This window comes from Haemaphysalis longicornis, unplaced genomic scaffold, assembly GCF_048455015.1.
Source record: "Haemaphysalis longicornis isolate Haplotype H1 unplaced genomic scaffold, Haemaphysalis longicornis Haplotype H1 scaffold_2, whole genome shotgun sequence".
Taxonomy (NCBI): Eukaryota; Metazoa; Arthropoda; class Arachnida; order Ixodida; family Ixodidae; genus Haemaphysalis; species Haemaphysalis longicornis.
In genome coordinates, this window is record NW_027526295.1 from 236,577,343 (window position 1) to 236,594,353 (window position 17,011).

At 47.4% G+C, this 17,011-nt stretch overlaps 1 protein-coding gene and 1 non-coding gene across 3 annotated transcripts in view; both read left to right on the forward strand.

The window, feature by feature from the left end:
• LOC144170182 (uncharacterized) overlaps positions 1–17,011 on the forward strand; it is a 56,499-nt gene that overhangs the window by 22,203 nt on the left and 17,285 nt on the right. The window contains exon 2 of one of the 2 annotated variants that reach the window (XM_077699802.1): positions 16,533–16,756. In XM_077699802.1, the coding sequence (XP_077555928.1) occupies positions 16,533–16,756 (224 nt within the window). The remainder of the gene's footprint in view (positions 1–16,532; positions 16,757–17,011) is intronic. The other variant, XM_077699803.1, reaches the window with a different exon arrangement.
• Trnai-uau (transfer RNA isoleucine (anticodon UAU)) lies at positions 9,154–9,225 on the forward strand. The gene has a single exon. It is a non-coding gene; the product is annotated as a tRNA-Ile (tRNA).

Consider the following 17,011-nt stretch of genomic DNA (forward strand, 5'->3'; position numbering starts at 1 on the left):
CAGAAAACAACGGCGCTTCTTCGAAGACGGGGCACTTAAGGCTTTTGCTTTTAAAAAATCACCGCAGCTTGCACTAGTGGTGCAAGGCTGGAGAAGCGGCAGAGCCGGCGACCACTCTCCCTTCGTCAGAGAACCGGCTGTTGCACCTCACATCACGTTCCGAACTTGCCGCTGAAAGTTCCCCATGACTGGCAGGCCCGGAAGTGGACCACGTCAGCACGCGCTAGTATCCGCGGCAACCGGCTTCGCGAGCTCGGCGTCCGTGCTCCCCATTTCAGGCGCGAACGCACGTGAACTGGCGAGGAGAACAGCACGCGAGAGATCTGGCGTGAACCTAAGGCTCAATGAGGTGATGTCCCTCGTTCTATCTGCCAGAAATTAACACATATGAGACCTCAGACTCTGCCATCGATCACGTATACAACAAGGTTTGGGTAAGAGCACGTGTGCGACAACGGACGCTTCATGTTTTGAACACCGCACGAGAATGGAAGACGTGGGGCATGCAAGTTTACTAGTTTAATCCTTACAATGCCTGCGTGCTTCAACAGCACTGACTGAACAAGCCCCGCTTAACAAAGCCTTGCAGGTGCCTTGTTTGAAACCCTGTTGCTGATGTCTTCCGTCCTGGTAGGTTGGGCGCGTTTAATATGGTCAACCAACACGCCCAGTCAACATAACAGTAGTTATGTCTCTAATTTACGCCTGCTTAAAATATTCGCGCAGTATATATACTCCGCTTCCCCGAAGGTGCCGGATCATCTGCAGAAGCACACGAAGGTTGCGTCAGGGCGTCACGAGACAGCACAGCCAGCCGCCCCCGTGGCGGCCCCCGGAGAAGTGCGGAGGCACGTCTCTCGGGGTTCCCCTGCTGAGGGGCCACATCAGTCTCTCCTCGGCTGCCGTGTGTCTGGGCAGTTAGTCGTCGTCGACGAGGAGGTGTCGCTAAAATGAGCTTTCCTCGAGAAGTCGGGCTCCGGTGTACGCGGCGGGAAGCCGCTGGATCCCACCCCCGGCTTTTTACGAAATAATGAAACGGGTGCTCGTCGTCGTTCCCAGCGTCCTGCCAAGTCCTTGGGACACGTAAATATCACGCTTCACTGGGGTACTATATTTGTCGCCTAGCGTATACGACACGACCGCGTGTGCGGGCTGCGAACTTCCTCCCTGCACCATGCTAGGCCTTCAGCCTGTGTACCACAGAAAGAGAGACGCATAGAGGGCGAACAGAAAAAAATGGCACTAAACGTCTGTTTCTGTTAGACAACTAGCAACCAACGTAGCTTCAGTGCTCATAAAAATAAGTAGCGAAACGACGACGAGACGAAATGCAATACACATAACGAAGGAAATTTAAGCGAGCAGGGCGGCAGCTTACAACCCTGGCTTGCCTGCCTTGATTGAAGTAATGAGTCAACGAATGAAGAAAAGCGAGAAATAATGGGCCGCGATATTCGAGATGATATCCCTTGTTGCGGGTAAAGGGGCGCTAATACGGCATCTCGGGGGAACGGAATGAGGAGCGGATCATTTCCGACGTGGGATTGCCTCCTTAACATCCCCAAACGTCGGGATGTGCGCCCCAAGCATCCCACACGTTTGGTACGCACTCATCGCAAAACATTTTGCAAGTACCACAGCAATGCGCCCCGCATTGAAAGAGCATGCACCATGTGAGGAGGTATACACAGCGGGGCTCAGTTGACGAGACTCGTACGTACCATTACGAGTCTGGGCTGAGGAACACGTAATTTGTAGTACGGATTCGGTGCGTTATGCTATCTTTGCTTACAGGCTCGCCTTTTAACGCTGCAGTTGCTACAATCGCGCCGAATGCTGTAAAAAGAACTAGCTTATACTAGACCCACGTCCGCGCACCAGTCACACGTGAATCTGCGCGAGGAACTAGGCCAATCCCCACCGTCGGACCGAGTGTCCTACAAATGCTTGGGTTGTCCGAGAACCGATGGAAGTTCAATCAATCAATCAATCAATCAATCAATCAATCAATCAATCAATCAATCAATCAATCAATCAATCAATCAATCAATCAATCAATCAATCAATCAGCTTGTTGTATACTAACCAACTAGCCTATAGTACTTGAAAATCCTTGACCTTATAAGTGGTAACCTCCTCATTCGCACAGCTCCCTATAAATTTTCACCACTCCGGTGGTAATACTGAACCGCTTCCGCCCGGAAAAACCGAGTGATAAGTGGGCGGAGTGTACAGGTGGCCGCGCGTAGCATATTTGTAAAAGAACAAGAAGTATTTGCGCAGCTAGAATAACGGTCGTGTTTTCTGCCTGTTCTTTTAAGCATAACCGGTTGTACTTAGATGGTACCGGTTCGCAGCTTGCCAATTTACTCCATATTCTTTTAAACTGACCGACAATTATTTGCTTCAATCTTAGCGTTCTTATCGCGAAAGTATTGTGGGCGTGGTATATTTTAAGTGTGGGCAGCTTCGTACATATATATGAAATATCACTAATGTGTCAGCGACGTTACCGCGAGCCAGCCCTTCCATTATTATTATTTTTTCTTCACCTGCGCAACAGCAACATATTACGGCATGATGTGTCGTCTCCGCATTTTCTGAGCTCAAAACAGAATGCAGGCAGTTCACAAGGGCACTGTTTATCGTTAGAACAGTTATGCAACATCTAAGGAAATGTAAAGAGAACCCCGGAAGTAACAAAAGTCACGGCTGCGAGAAACTTCCAGGCTGGACTTATTTAATAACAACGACGGAAGCGTGAAGACTGAGACGTCTGGCTGCATGCTGGCGGTTTGTCATGACACGACGTTCATGTTGGCACAACGGGCTGCCCTATGCTAAGTAGCCACGGCGCCGAAAAAAATCCACCGTCCACATTGTCACTCACTCCGAGGTCTAACCAACGGCATAATGGAACAGTAAGAGACAACTAATTGTGAATTGTCAATAAAAAGTCTGCTGTCAGCGGAACCAACCCTTTGCTCCTTCCCTTCCAGATAATTCGTTAAATAAGGACCTTCGATGTAACAGCTTCGCGATGGCCATACGCGCGCGCATGTTCGGCCGCTAGGATCCGTAATCTCCGTCGATCACTTAGCTTGATTGCGTGTGCCATGCAACCATTGCACACGATAGCACGGCACGCACGGACATTTGACGTTTTGTCATTTCAACAGCACAGCTGTTTAAGCTTTCATTTCCGCCGTCGAGTGTTACCAGAAAACTCAGCCGACCCGAGCGTACCTGATCGAGTGTGCGCCACGTCAGGAGTGCCCGGCGTCGGCCAGCTGGACCTTCGAGAACACTCTGCCCAGCGTTCGTGGCGTGACCGCTCGCGTGCTCTTCTCCTTGCCAGTTCATGTGCGCTCGCGCCTGAAGTGCACGAGCACAGACGCCGAGTTCGCGAAGCCGGTTGCCGCGGGATCTAGCGCGTGCTGACGCGGCCCACTTTGGGAGAGGTGTGAAAGGCATGCGGACAAAACCATCCGGGCCCGCCAGTCATCGAGAACTTTCAACGGCAAGTTGGGAAATTCATGTGATGTGCAACAGCCGGGTCTCCGACGAAGGGAGAGGGGCCGCCAGCTCTGCTGTTTCTCCAGCCTTGCACCACTAATGCAAGCTGCGCCATTTTTTTTTAAGGTAGAGGGTTACAGCCGAAACATCCGCCACACTTCGCCGGGCGCTCAAATCACCGAACAGTGCTTAAAACCTCATCTTCCGGCTCCTCAACTCGTTGATGCACTGACGTTGTCAACAAATGGCAACATGCGCCACGACCGCAACCGTTTGGCGAAATAATACAACGCTTCATTGTGAGGAGCCGTACCCGTATTCTATCCCCCGGCCACTGTTAATTCTGGACCGAAAGCATGCATGCAAGGTCCCGCCAACATGGTGGTTTGCGCAAATGCGGCAATGCCAAGGCTTTCACGCCATCCGCCCGGCCCACGCCGAACGCCCGAGCGGCAGTCGGCGCCGGTGCCTTGAGAACTTGGAGAGGACAGAACCATTTATCCACGAGACACGTCAAACGTGCCGCTCGGATCCGGTGTCAGACGCGTTGCCTCGTAGACGGCGGCGACGGCGGCAGCATGCCGGAAAAAGTGTCCCTGGCCTCCCGTTGGTGCAGGGCAGTGTATCCTTTCCGTGTGGTCCGGTGACGTCAGCAGACCGACAGCTCGCAGCAAAGAGAACAGCGCGTGCGTCTCGCGAGTCGTGCCGCCGCCGCGCCGCGAAATTTGAGAGCCTCGTCAGGGCATCATCGCCAGTTCGGTTTCCGCTCACGCGAGAATCGGCGAGCTTTCTCCCTGGGCGGCGGAAGCGTGGCCATTTGAAAAGTAGTGGGGCGCTCGGAGAAATACAAGACGCGATGCTCCCGATGACGTCTTTGCCCGGACAGCGCCAACAACAAACTGTGACCTTATAATTACGCCGTTTCACGTCTCCCTTAATAGAAGTTCAGAAATGAGTTCATAAACCTTTTGGGAGTTCTTTTTGGCTCTTCCATTCATATACCCCAAGAGAGAAATGTTTATTGAAAGGAGAAGAGGTCGGGGGCGGCATGTACAGAAGTATTGCATGTTCCTGAAAAAACACCTAAAAGTCGCGTTATAACGCAAATACCTTAAAAAATACTGATGATACATCAGTCCAGTGAGAGGATTCAATAACGGCGGCAATTTCACTTCACCTGATGCTCTCGGTAACAAGCCAGTCTAAATTCTAGGTCGAACAACGTTCGCCACCGCTTCCGCCACCACGCCGGCTGTCTCACGGAACTTGCGTCTATGAAACGATGTGCTATGCGAATTTCCCGAAACAAATTATGCAACATTTTTCCGCTAAGATATAAACATGTGCGAGGACACCTAAGCGTTTCTTATGCATGTTGTAAATGCAAAAAAAACATTATTTCATATTATTTCATTTCATTTTTCATTTATTCAATACTGCAGCCTTACGAAGTCCAAGAAGGACTGGCAAGACAAGTACAATTTTTTCACAAGTCACTTTTGCAAAAAATGTACAGCAGAAAAAATAAAAGAAATACAGCATGAATTTCGAGAGACAAGTAAAGAGCAACGTCACGGTGAAAAAAAAAAAAAAGCGCGATAGGAGGGAAAGCTTGCTAGACAATTCGCAGCATCAACACAGCAAACTTCAGTTCGGGGCAGTAGCACTTCGGTTGAGATACGCTTCCAAATTTTCCACAGATGAAAGTGCAGTTGCACATAACAAATTCCATTATTCAATGGTGCATAGAAAAAAATGACAACTTGAAAGCGTTAGTCCTGGCAAAAAAATGGGGCTAAAGAAAGGTCATGGGTGTGACGGGTTTTTCTTGTTGCATGGGGTAAGTCTAACCCAAGCTTATTGGTGAACAATTGGTGAAGAAACTTCAAGCGAAGAAATTTCCGTCTTAACTCGAGAGTATGGATGTTATTACCGATCATAAAGTTGGTTACAGACTCGCGGCGATTGAATGTAGAGCAGATAAAACGTACAGCTCCTCTTTCGATCTTGTCGACACTATTGATGTTAGATTTGGTGTAGGGATTCCAGACTATACAAGCATATTCTATAATCTTGGTCTAATAAAAGCGATTTAGGCAAGATATCGTACATGAGAGGAAGCAAGCTTATGCTTCAGTTGACAAAGCTTATGAAACGTGGAAGCGCAGGCGTTACGGATGTGAGTATTCCAGCTAGAATTGTTGGTAATTGTAACACCGAGATATTTATATTCGCTAACTTCAGCTAGGGGTTTGTAAGGAACCGTGTAGCTAAATTTAAGGGAAGAGTTTTTTGATCATTCTAAGATAAACTGATTTTCTTTTGCAATTCAATCTCATACCCCATTTAGGGCACCAAGAAAGAATGCTATTCAGAGCAGAGTTTGGGGCAGTCTGGTCGTATATATACCGAGTAAACGTTATTAAACAGCATACAGTCGTCTGCAAAAAGACGTAATCCCTCGTTATAACAAAATCGCTTTACTCGAAATATTGGTTTATTCGAAATTTATTGCGGTCCCAACCCAAACGCATCTATTTTAGGCCGCATTACTCGAAGTGCACGAAGAGCTTGTCCCGCTTAGGGCGAAGTGGCGAGCGGAGGCATGGCCGAGCGGCGGCGACCCAGCGACCCCCGGCGATTTTCTCGAGCCGGCCATGCTCGATTCGCGCCATCCGACTTTAGACAATCGGTCCGAATGCGTGGTAGGGTCATTAAATTTTGTTCCCAGACATTGGTCAATGGCGGGGACGCGACGCTGCGCGAACACCGATACTCGAACCGTAGGATTAGCAGTGTTGTCGACAACAGGGCGAGCCAAGCAGCCCAAGGGCCAAGCAGCCCAAAACTCATTGTACGTCGAGTTCAGGGTACCGGTTGACGACGTTGCACCTCAAAGCGTAGCGTAACGTCAGGTATCCAAATGCCCGCGCTGTTAACTGTATAATTAAACGCCACGACGATAAGTAGAGCTTCAAGCAGGACGAAAAATGAGCAGACACACGGCGGTGCTAACTCGCTCTTGTTTTGTAAAGCAAATCTTTATTGTCCTCACTGATGGTGTCCATAACGCGAGAACGCCCTGCAGGAAAGCTACCTTTCTCTGAAGATTATGATGAATGGTCGTGGGAGAAGTGAAAGAAATAAAAACAATTGTGCTTGATTCCTCTGTTATATGAATCGCTAAAACACGAAAGTGAAATGTGCAGCGAAATCTGCAGCAGAGCATGATTTGCGGGTCGGCGGCAGTCTTCCGGGTGTGCTTCGTGAGCGACGTCCTGCTGGCGGGTCGCTTCGGCAAAGGTGTACTGGCGTCATTTCCGTGTCGGGTATGATGTCAGTGAAATCTTGGTGTATCCCGGCATAAAACACTTTCGTGTTAAAATATAGAACCTGAAAACGAACAACCCTAAGTACAACGTACCCTTTAGTTCTAAAGGTTGCTTCCCCGCAAGAAGACCCCGTGTGCAGGGGTGCACCCTTTACAGGCCACTTGCTTCGTTGTTCTGGCTTCAGTTCCGTGACGGTTATGACGTCACTCAAATGTTTGCGTATCCCGGAATAAAACACTTTCGTGTTAAAAGATGCTTCAGTGGCCGGAATCGAACCTGGGTCCCTCGTGTTATGAAGCCGGCGTCTATCAGATTGCTCCATTTCGACATGGTCGAAACTCAGTCCAAACTCAGACGACAACCAAACACTCCGACACGAGAAGGCTTCGCGTTCAACCATCGTCGTCATTAAACGGAGCGGTGCATGATTTTTATTAGGCATAACCACAAATATATACTCAGGAGAAACACAGATATATTCGTGTGTATGCCTAATAAAAAACAAATGCCAGTTAGCGCCGCCATGCGTCTCCCCATCTTTCGTCCTGCCTCAAGCGCTACTTAACGATGTGCAAACACCAACCAATTATATCCAACTGCAACTGTCGATTCTACTCAACGCCACGCTCTGTTCTTTCTGTTGCCTTCTCAGTTAAATGACCCGCTGCAGCCAGTGGGGACGCCCGGCTGGCGCGTATACCCACGTTTGTAGCCAAGGTAAATTTATTGGTCGCGCTTCTGCGAGTGTCACCCGTTTCCTTAAATTAGGGTGCACTGTCAGAAGATATGGGGAGTCGACTCAAGAGAGCCAACAAACCCCACCGAATCCACAGGGCACAGGTGACAAAGGGGGTGGCCGTCTGATGTGCGGCTTTCGCCGACCAGAGCGGCAAGAATGAGCGAGAGCCTTGAACGAAAAACAGCACAAAGACTTATATTTAGATAGGCAAGTTACAAACACAAGCACGAGGTAACGGATCGATAATGACAGACAACTTAGATGGAATTCAAATGCAAGCAACAGTCCAAAATTAGACAAAATGATCCAAACAGGAGCGTTAACAAATGAATATTACAAATCGGAGCAGTTAACAAAAAGAAACGAACAGTTCGATGCTTATGAGAGACAGAGTCCCAGCATATTCACCGACCGGGCCGGACGATGCACCGCTGTCGGAGGCGATTCGGCTACCTGGGAAGCGTGGCTTCGCTGTAGGCCAGGCCGTCCGAGACGATCACGGTGATTCGAGGCCCGGGAGTACGTTGGAGTCCTCCAGGGCGCGGGTCGCCGATGGTGTGATGTACAAACTGGCAGGTGCCGTTGTCAATCACGACGTCCAAGCGTAGCTGGTTTGCTTAGGCGCGGCTTCTCTTTTTATAACCGTGCCGGCGCGGAGAGGGAGAGCACAACACACAACGCGCCCGCCGCCGTCAGTGAATAACTGCCCTCTTTCCCCTTCTAGAATCATCGGCGCTCTTTAGCACTGGCAAGGCCACCCGTGCCTCCTCGAGAGTGCTCGAAGCTTCGGTGTAAGTTGAGCGGCGGAGCTTTTTATTTTGGTATCTTCTTGCCGGCGAGCCGGCTACTGGTCGTGTTACCGCCTCTTCGTTCGCGAAAGTTAATATGGTTAAGAATGAGGGGCTCGTTGAGGAAATACAAAAATGAAGGACAACGCCAAGGGCGGTGTAGGGGAATGGTTAGGCTTTATTTTTTTTTTTTTGCTACAATTAGTTAAGTAACATTATTATTTTTATTTATATAGGAAACAAAGTGAAGAAAAACCCGTGTCGAGAGGAAAGACCGAAAATTTTTCCGCAAATCGAACTTTTGGCTTTATTTTGTCTAGATCCGTTGTTGACATACATTCCTATGGGACAACTGGCGGTTCCTCGGGAAGGCCCCGAATATCCAGCAAGCACAAATTTTCGGAGTCAAGAAAAAACAGTCGGCTGTTGTATGTATGCATCATGTATTTACGTATATATATATATATATATTGTATTGTAGACTGCCGACCTATGTTTCTGTATTTCCTCAACGAGCCCCTCATTTCCTTACTATATTATTCTGCGAAAGCCTAGCGAGGGTCTCGGTTCTGGCAGCCTTGATGCCTAGGTAGCATAAGAGGGCTTCCCGCCAGATACCCGCTCATGACAGGCTGTAGACGTTTGAGTCACGCCCCGGGGGTTGAAAAGAAGGTCCCCTTCTCTCCGTGTAGTCAGAGTGGCGCTGGCTACCACCCTCAAGCGTCAGATACACTTCTAGTAAATATAAATAGCCCAGAAAGTGAAAGAGAACACAGTCGCCCAGATAGCCGAATTGGTAAGGCATTCGCGATATAATCGAAAGGCGTGGGTTCGGTCCCCACTCTGGGCGCGTGTTTTTCTTTCTTTCTTTCTTCCTTATATTAAAAAAATCTTAACTTCATTAACCGTAGTAAAAAATAGAGCCTAACCACACCCCTATGCCTCCTTTGGCGTTGTAGACTGCCGACCTATGTTTCTGTATATATATATATATATATATATATATATATATATATATATATATATATATATATATATATATATATATATAGAGAGAGAGAGAGAAAGAAATGCGGGCAGTCTACAACGCCAAAGAGGGCATAGGGGAATGGTTGGACTATTTTTTTTACCGTTAGTGAAATTATATTTTTTATGTTTATTGAAGCGAGAAAGAAAGAAAGAAAAACACGCGCCCAGAGTGGGGACCGAACCCAGGGCGCGTGTTTTTCTTTCTTTCTTTCTCGCTTCAATTAACATAAAAAATATAATTTCACTAGCGGTAAAAAAATAGTCCAACCATTCCCCTATGCCCTCTTTGGCGTTGTAGACTGCCCGCATTTCTTTCTGTATTTCCTTACGAGCCCCTCATTTCCTAACTTCCTAACCATATATATATATATATATATATATATATATATATATATATATATATCAGTGTGTCGAACCGAAAAAAATACCGGTTCGGTTACGGTTCTGGTTCAGGCGAAATCATTTCGTTCCGGTTCAGTTCCGGTTCCACAAAATCACGTACCGAACCGGTTCGCGAACCGGTTCGGCAGCTTGAACCGGTTCGCAAACCGGTTCGATGAGTTCAATTATCGGTCAAATTAAAAAAAAAACATTTAGTAGTTTAAAACAACAGTCAAATCAAAATACAGAGAAAAATTCAAAATGCTGCTGTTCCCCAAGGGCAGAGGCACAATTGCAAAGCACACTTTAAACGATTACGAGATATTAGAAATACGAGATATTAGAAAAACAGATGAAGTATCGACAATTTACCACCTAGTTTCTCGCCCAGACTTCATGTTGACCTAGCGACTATGCATAAAGCCACCGCCAAGAGATATGATGGTGGGATATATTTTCTGTCCTTTCCTTTTTTGTTGAATTCGCAATCGTCGCTATGGAATCGCCCATCACTCTAACCTTGAAACCTTAAATTTAGGCCTGCGTACCAGCGCTTAATACCAATGGCGCACATTTTTTATATTTGTAACAAAAACGAAAAATCGTACAACAGGCACATAAATACTACAAATGAATTAGATTATTTGGTCACCCTGAATAATTTGTTAGCTGTCACCTTATCGAATGTGGTAGCCACACTTTTGTTAAAAGTAAGCTTTAGTTAACGCTCGGTCGCTGCATTATTGCTCTGACCACTGCAATTCCTTTTGCGATAGCTATACCGGATGTGTGCATTACAATCAGTATGTCATCGTACCGGCTGACCCTCGTTCTGTGTGCTACATTGCGGAATCTTATAACAGATTATGTTGTTACAAATAACAGATTATGCTGTTACAAAATGAAAGGGAAATTCGACGCGCAGAGCATGAGATGGGACGTTTTTGGGCAGACGCTCTTTAATTCACCCACAGCAGTACTCCCCTCCAGAACGAGTAGCAGTAGAAGTAATGTAGCGACTTTTGGCAGTCAGCACAAGTGCACCTTCGAAAAAAAGCAGATCTGAAAGAGACAAAACTGCATCAGCAGCAAACGGCTTTGCCACTGAGCAGCTCCTGCGGTCACACTTGTCAAGTATTAACAATTTGCTGGTGTCGGACCTTTTAAACAAATTACGAAATGCAAAAAGTTTGCACACATCGGGTGTGGGCTTTCGCTGTTGCGCAGTGGAGCACTCCTGCAGCCTGATATTGCTCCAATAAAGTCGCAGCTAGGGAAGGGCAAAGTCGTTTTATATCCCCTGCAAGCTGCCGAGAATGAGATTTCGTTTGGTCAGCTTGCACTACGCTCGCGCTTCAAGCCGCAACAGACCATTGCTACATTGGTGTTCATTCATTTCCATTGTTGTTAGATAGAGCGTGATAGTGTTCAATTGTCTGGAGGGGAAAGTGCGCGAGCGGGTACGAAGTTGATGGTACGTAAAAAAAAAGGCTTGGATTGCACTGACTGTGCTATATCAACAACGGAGGATCGAACCGTTTAGGCATTAACCGGTAACCGTTATTTCTTTTTTCGGTTCAGTTCCGGTTCGGGTTCAGCGTGCTCAAAAAATACCGGTTCGGGTTCGGGTTCAGTTCCGGCAAAAATACCGGTTCAGTTCCGGTTTTCGGTTCGGTTCCGGTTCGACACCCTGATATATATATATATATATATATATATATATATATATATATATATATATCTAGCGAATCAGAAATAGGAAATGAGGGGCTCGGTGAAATATGAGAGAAAATAAGGGTTGGCAGTCAAGAAAACCTCGGAAAGCAAAGGGGAGGTTGTCGTGGTTTATAGAAACAGATGAAGCATTTTTTGAGTCAGAAAGAAAGTGGTGAAAAAATCCCCGCCGGGTGGGATGCGAACCCACGACCTCCAGAATACCGGTCTGGTGCGATTTTTTTTCATCACTTTCTTTCTGACTCAAAAAATTCTTCATCTGTTTCTATGAACCACGACAACCTCCCCTTTGCTTTCCGAGGTTTTCTTGACTGCCAACCCTTATTTTCTCTTATATATATATATATATATATATATATATATATATATATATATATATATATATATATATATATATATATATATATATAAACAGAAATAAGAATTGGCAGTCAAGAAGACATCGGAAAGCAAAGGGGAGGATGTAGTAGCTCAAGATAAAGAATTTGGAAAATAAGAAAGCGGAGAAAAAATGCCCGCCAGGTGGGATCCGAACCCACGACCTCCAGAATACCGGTCTGGTGCGATAACCACTACGCTACCGGCGGGGCTACTTTAGCCTCCACTTTCTGGGGTATTTATGTTCAGGTGTTTTTTGTTTCCTGCGCTTGGGGGTGGTAGCCAGTGCCACTCGGACTACTCGGGGTGAAGGGGACCTTCTTTTTTAACCCACGGGCCGTGACTCGAGCGTCTACGACATGTCGAGAGTGGTCGACCAGCGTTGAACCCTCTTAAGCTCCCTATGGCACCAAGACTGCCAGAACAGAGGCCCTCGCTATGCATGTAGCGAATCAGAATAGGAAATGAGGGGCTCGTTGAAAATAAAACAGAAATAAGAATTGGCAGTCAAGAAGACATCGGAAAGCAAAGGGGAGGATGTAGTAGCTCAAGATAAAGAATTTGGAAAATAAGAAAGCGGAGAAAAAATGCCCGCCAGGTGGGATCCGAACCCACGACCTCCAGAATACCGGTCTGGTGCGATAACCACTACGCTACCGGCGGGGCTACTTTAGCCTCCACTTTCTGGGGTATTTATGTTCAGGTGTTTTTTGTTTCCTGCGCTTGGGGGTGGTAGCCAGTGCCACTCGGACTACTCGGGGTGAAGGGGACCTTCTTTTTTAACCCACGGGCCGTGACTGCCAATTCTTATTTCTTGACTGCCAATTCTTGACTGCCAATTCTTATTTCTGTTTTATTTTCAACGAGCCCCTCATTTCCTATTCTGATTCGCTACATGCATAGCGAGGGCCTCTGTTCTGGCAGTCTTGGTGCCATAGGGAGCTTAAGAGGGTTCAACGCTGGTCGACCACTCTCGACATGTCGTAGACGCTCGAGTCACGGCCCGTGGGTTAAAAAAGAAGGTCCCCTTCACCCCGAGTAGTCCGAGTGGCACTGGCTACCACCCCCAAGCGCAGGAAACAAAAAACACCTGAACATAAATACCCCAGAAAGTGGAGGCTAAAGTAGCCCCGCCGGTAGCGTAGTGGTTATCGCACCAGACCGGTATTCTGGAGGTCGTGGGTTCGGATCCCACCTGGCGGGCATTTTTTCTCCGCTTTCTTATTTTCCAAATTCTTTATCTTGAGCTACTACATCCTCCCCTTTGCTTTCCGATGTCTTCTTGACTGCCAATTCTTATTTCTGTTTTATTTTCAACGAGCCCCTCATTTTCTATTCTGATTCGCTACATGCATAGCGAGGGCCTCTGTTCTGGCAGTCTTGGTGCCATAGGGAGCTTAAGAGGGTTCAACGCTGGTCGACCACTCTCGACATGTCGTAGACGCTCGAGTCACGGCCCGTGGGTTAAAAAAGAAGGTCCCCTTCACCCCGAGTAGTCCGAGTGGCACTGGCTACCACCCCCAAGCGCAGGAAACAAAAAACACCTGAACATAAATACCCCAGAAAGTGGAGGCTAAAGTAGCCCCGCCGGTAGCGTAGTGGTTATCGCACCAGACCGGTATTCTGGAGGTCGTGGGTTCGGATCCCACCTGGCGGGCATTTTTTCTCCGCTTTCTTATTTTCCAAATTCTTTATCTTGAGCTACTACATCCTCCCCTTTGCTTTCCGATGTCTTCTTGACTGCCAATTCTTATTTCTGTTTTATTTTCAACGAGCCCCTCATTTCCTATTCTGATTCGCTACATGCATAGCGAGGGCCTCTGTTCTGGCAGTCTTGGTGCCATAGGGAGCTTAAGAGGGTTCAACGCTGGTCGACCACTCTCGACATGTCGTAGACGCTCTAGTCACGGCCCGTGGGTTAAAAAAGAAGGTCCCCTTCACCCCGAGTAGTCCGAGTGGCACTGGCTACCACCCCCAAGCGCAGGAAACAAAAAACACCTGAACATAAATACCCCAGAAAGTGGAGGCTAAAGTAGCCCCGCCGGTAGCGTAGTGGTTATCGCACCAGACCGGTATTCTGGAGGTCGTGGGTTCGGATCCCACCTGGCGGGCATTTTTTCTCCGCTTTCTTATTTTCCAAATTCTTTATCTTGAGCTACTACATCCTCCCCTTTGCTTTCCGATGTCTTCTTGACTGCCAATTCTTATTTCTGTTTTATTTTCAACGAGCCCCTCATTTCCTATTCTGATTCGCTATATATATATATATATATATATATATATATATATATATATATATATATATATATATATATATATATATATATATATATATATATATACATTGTAGAACAGAGACGTACGGGACGAGGGATTCCGTAAGGACACATATCAAAGTTGCAGTCCTTATTGCCAGTGCTGTTTGGCGTTTTAACAGTGTTTTTTTTAATAGTGCCGAATGAGGTATGATTGCCTTTTTTTTTATGCAGGAATGAATAATTGAAAATTCAAGTCGAGAAAAAATGCGCCGTTTTTTCCGGAAGCGGGAATCGAACCCACAACCTCCGCATAACGCGTGCGGTGCTCTACCATTGAGCTAGTTATATATATATATATATATATATATATATATATATATATATATATATATATATATATATATATATATATATATATACATATATATATATATATATATATATATATATATATATATATATATATATATATATATATATATATATATATATATATATATATATATATATATATATATATATGCTCGCACACTGCGAGGATGTCAGACAAAATGAGGACCGAGTATTGAGATGTGGCTGGTACTTAAAATAACACATTTCTCTATGTTCATTGATTTCTCCTCCAAGAATCACTGCCAGACGCCGCTTCATCTTGCTTAATTCTGAATTTCAATGCAGTTCTTGACCCGACATGTTGCAGCAGCAAAACTACTATGTTCATTGCTGGGCCATGCTGCAGTATGCAATGCGCCATTTGCGCAAGTAGCTTTTTCATAAATCTTGCGGGATATATGCGCTTGCCACTTATAGCGCTCACTGCGCGTAACTGTGAGCACAGCGAAAACGTCTGTTTTGCCTCGTAGCAACAGATGAGCACGCGCTTCTGCCTTGCTACCTGGTGGACAAAAATGGCTCCTATTGCTTCTCTCCCCTCTCCGTGCTCTTCCTGGCTTTGTTTCGGAGCCAGGGTGCTGTCACTTGACAAAAAGACAATTTCATTCCATTCGCCCAACACCCGCCCGTCTCCTCCGGCTGTTCATGGCCCTGAAAGCTGTCTGTCCGCAATGCACTGAGTCAATATTTTTGTAGAGAAGTCAACTTGCAGGTAGGAGGATCGTGGTTTTATGGGCGAAGCACCTTAGGGGCTCGGGCTGTCGGCGTCTCGTTTCGTCGCCTCCTGTAGCCTTGGTAATAAAACACCGGGACACTCGTTTTCCAACGCCTCGCGCTAGAACGCTTCGTGCTTCAAAGACACGAGACTTTTACAGCAAAGCTGTATACCTCTACTCCCGAGTGGTTTCATCTCCGTGGGCAAAATTACGGACAGCCTGTTTCTCCTTTAATCGCTTAAATCCGGTTCAACGCAAGAAGGGGAGCCATTAGCTCAGCAAGTGCGCCATCGCTCCTCCCACCGGTGCTTCTCCGGCGCCCAATCAGCGCGCGCCGTATGGCAAGAGAGATATACTTACAATCTTTGAATAAACGTACACACTGCGTGCTTCGTCCCTCCCAAGGTTTCAGGTTAGTGGAGACGACCCGGGAAGTTTTTTTACTACGGTCGCTGGTTTCCAGCGAAGATGACCTGACGTTTATCGCGCGCTAATTGGCACCCAGACTTAATGTACCATATCGTGGCTCCAGACAACAGGCTGCATTTGTTGATGCGTGAGCTGGGCAAAGTAGTCATACCTGAGGAGAAAGCGCACAGTGACGGTCACAAGAGAGAGAGAGAGAGAGAGAAAGAGAAAGAGGCGTGCGCGGGGTTGCTTCCATCTCTTGTATCCGTTCTCAGGTCACGTTCGTTTGTTCAAGACATGAATACCCACTAAGCCGCCATATTATATCCAAAGTGCCATCCTGTGAAGTATGGCTGTACAAGACAGTATTAGAGTTTGCCGCAACATTTTCGTTTTCAACGAAAGCACTTGTAGGCGCGACAGAGCCACGTACAGTCTATTTTCGATCCACTTCGAAAGGAGGCTGTAACTCCTGGGGAGTTGCATGTAACTGGTCAGGGAGTTACATGTTACTGGAGGGGGGGGGGGATGGAACTCTTTCTGGTTCTTCTAGGGCTGCGGAGCCGTACTGAGTAGCGCGGTCTCCCAACTCATGTGCCCCGTTATTCCTAGCGATGAAAGGAGCCTTCGCTGCTCCGATTGTGTTGTTCTACTATGGTGCTCGCGTCCTCGTCCCCATCGCGGAGAAGATCAGGTTGTCATGCTGTCATTTGACGCATTGCTATTGTTTGCTGGGTCTGGGCAGGCCCAGAGCACATGCTCCCCTGGTAGCCAACTGGTATGCCTTTCAAAATTGCCGATGGAGAAGCGCATGTGCGGCGCAGATTTCGTACTGTCGCCGTTCGCCCATTGCTCCCAAGCAGGAAGAAGCAGCAGCAGCTGATGCTGATCCGGGCCCAGATCCTGCACCGGCTGGGGATCCGCAACCCTCCGGCCAACGGGTCGGCGCTGCTGGGGGCGCCGCTCAACAACAGCACCCTGCGCATAGTCGAGCAGATCGTCCGCAGCCCGCCGCCCAGCGTCCAGGAGATCACCACTGCCCGCACCGTCTACTCGGAGCGCATACAGAGCTTCTACCCGTCCTGTGAGCACCCCTTTCTTCACTGCTGCTCGGGAGAAAGGCCCTTTGATTTCAGAAAAGCTGCACGCATGTGGAACAGCGAAAGTGACAGTGGCAGTTTCCAATTGCGGGGCTCAGGACGAGGTTATCGGCGGGTGTTGGGGAGGGTCCGGGAAGGCCTGGATGCTCTGGCTGCTCGTACCCTCTCTATCAGCATGCACCAAGTCTGAGGTCTGAGCTCGTCAGTTGGGCCCTCACTGCTTTTACGTGAGACGGGTA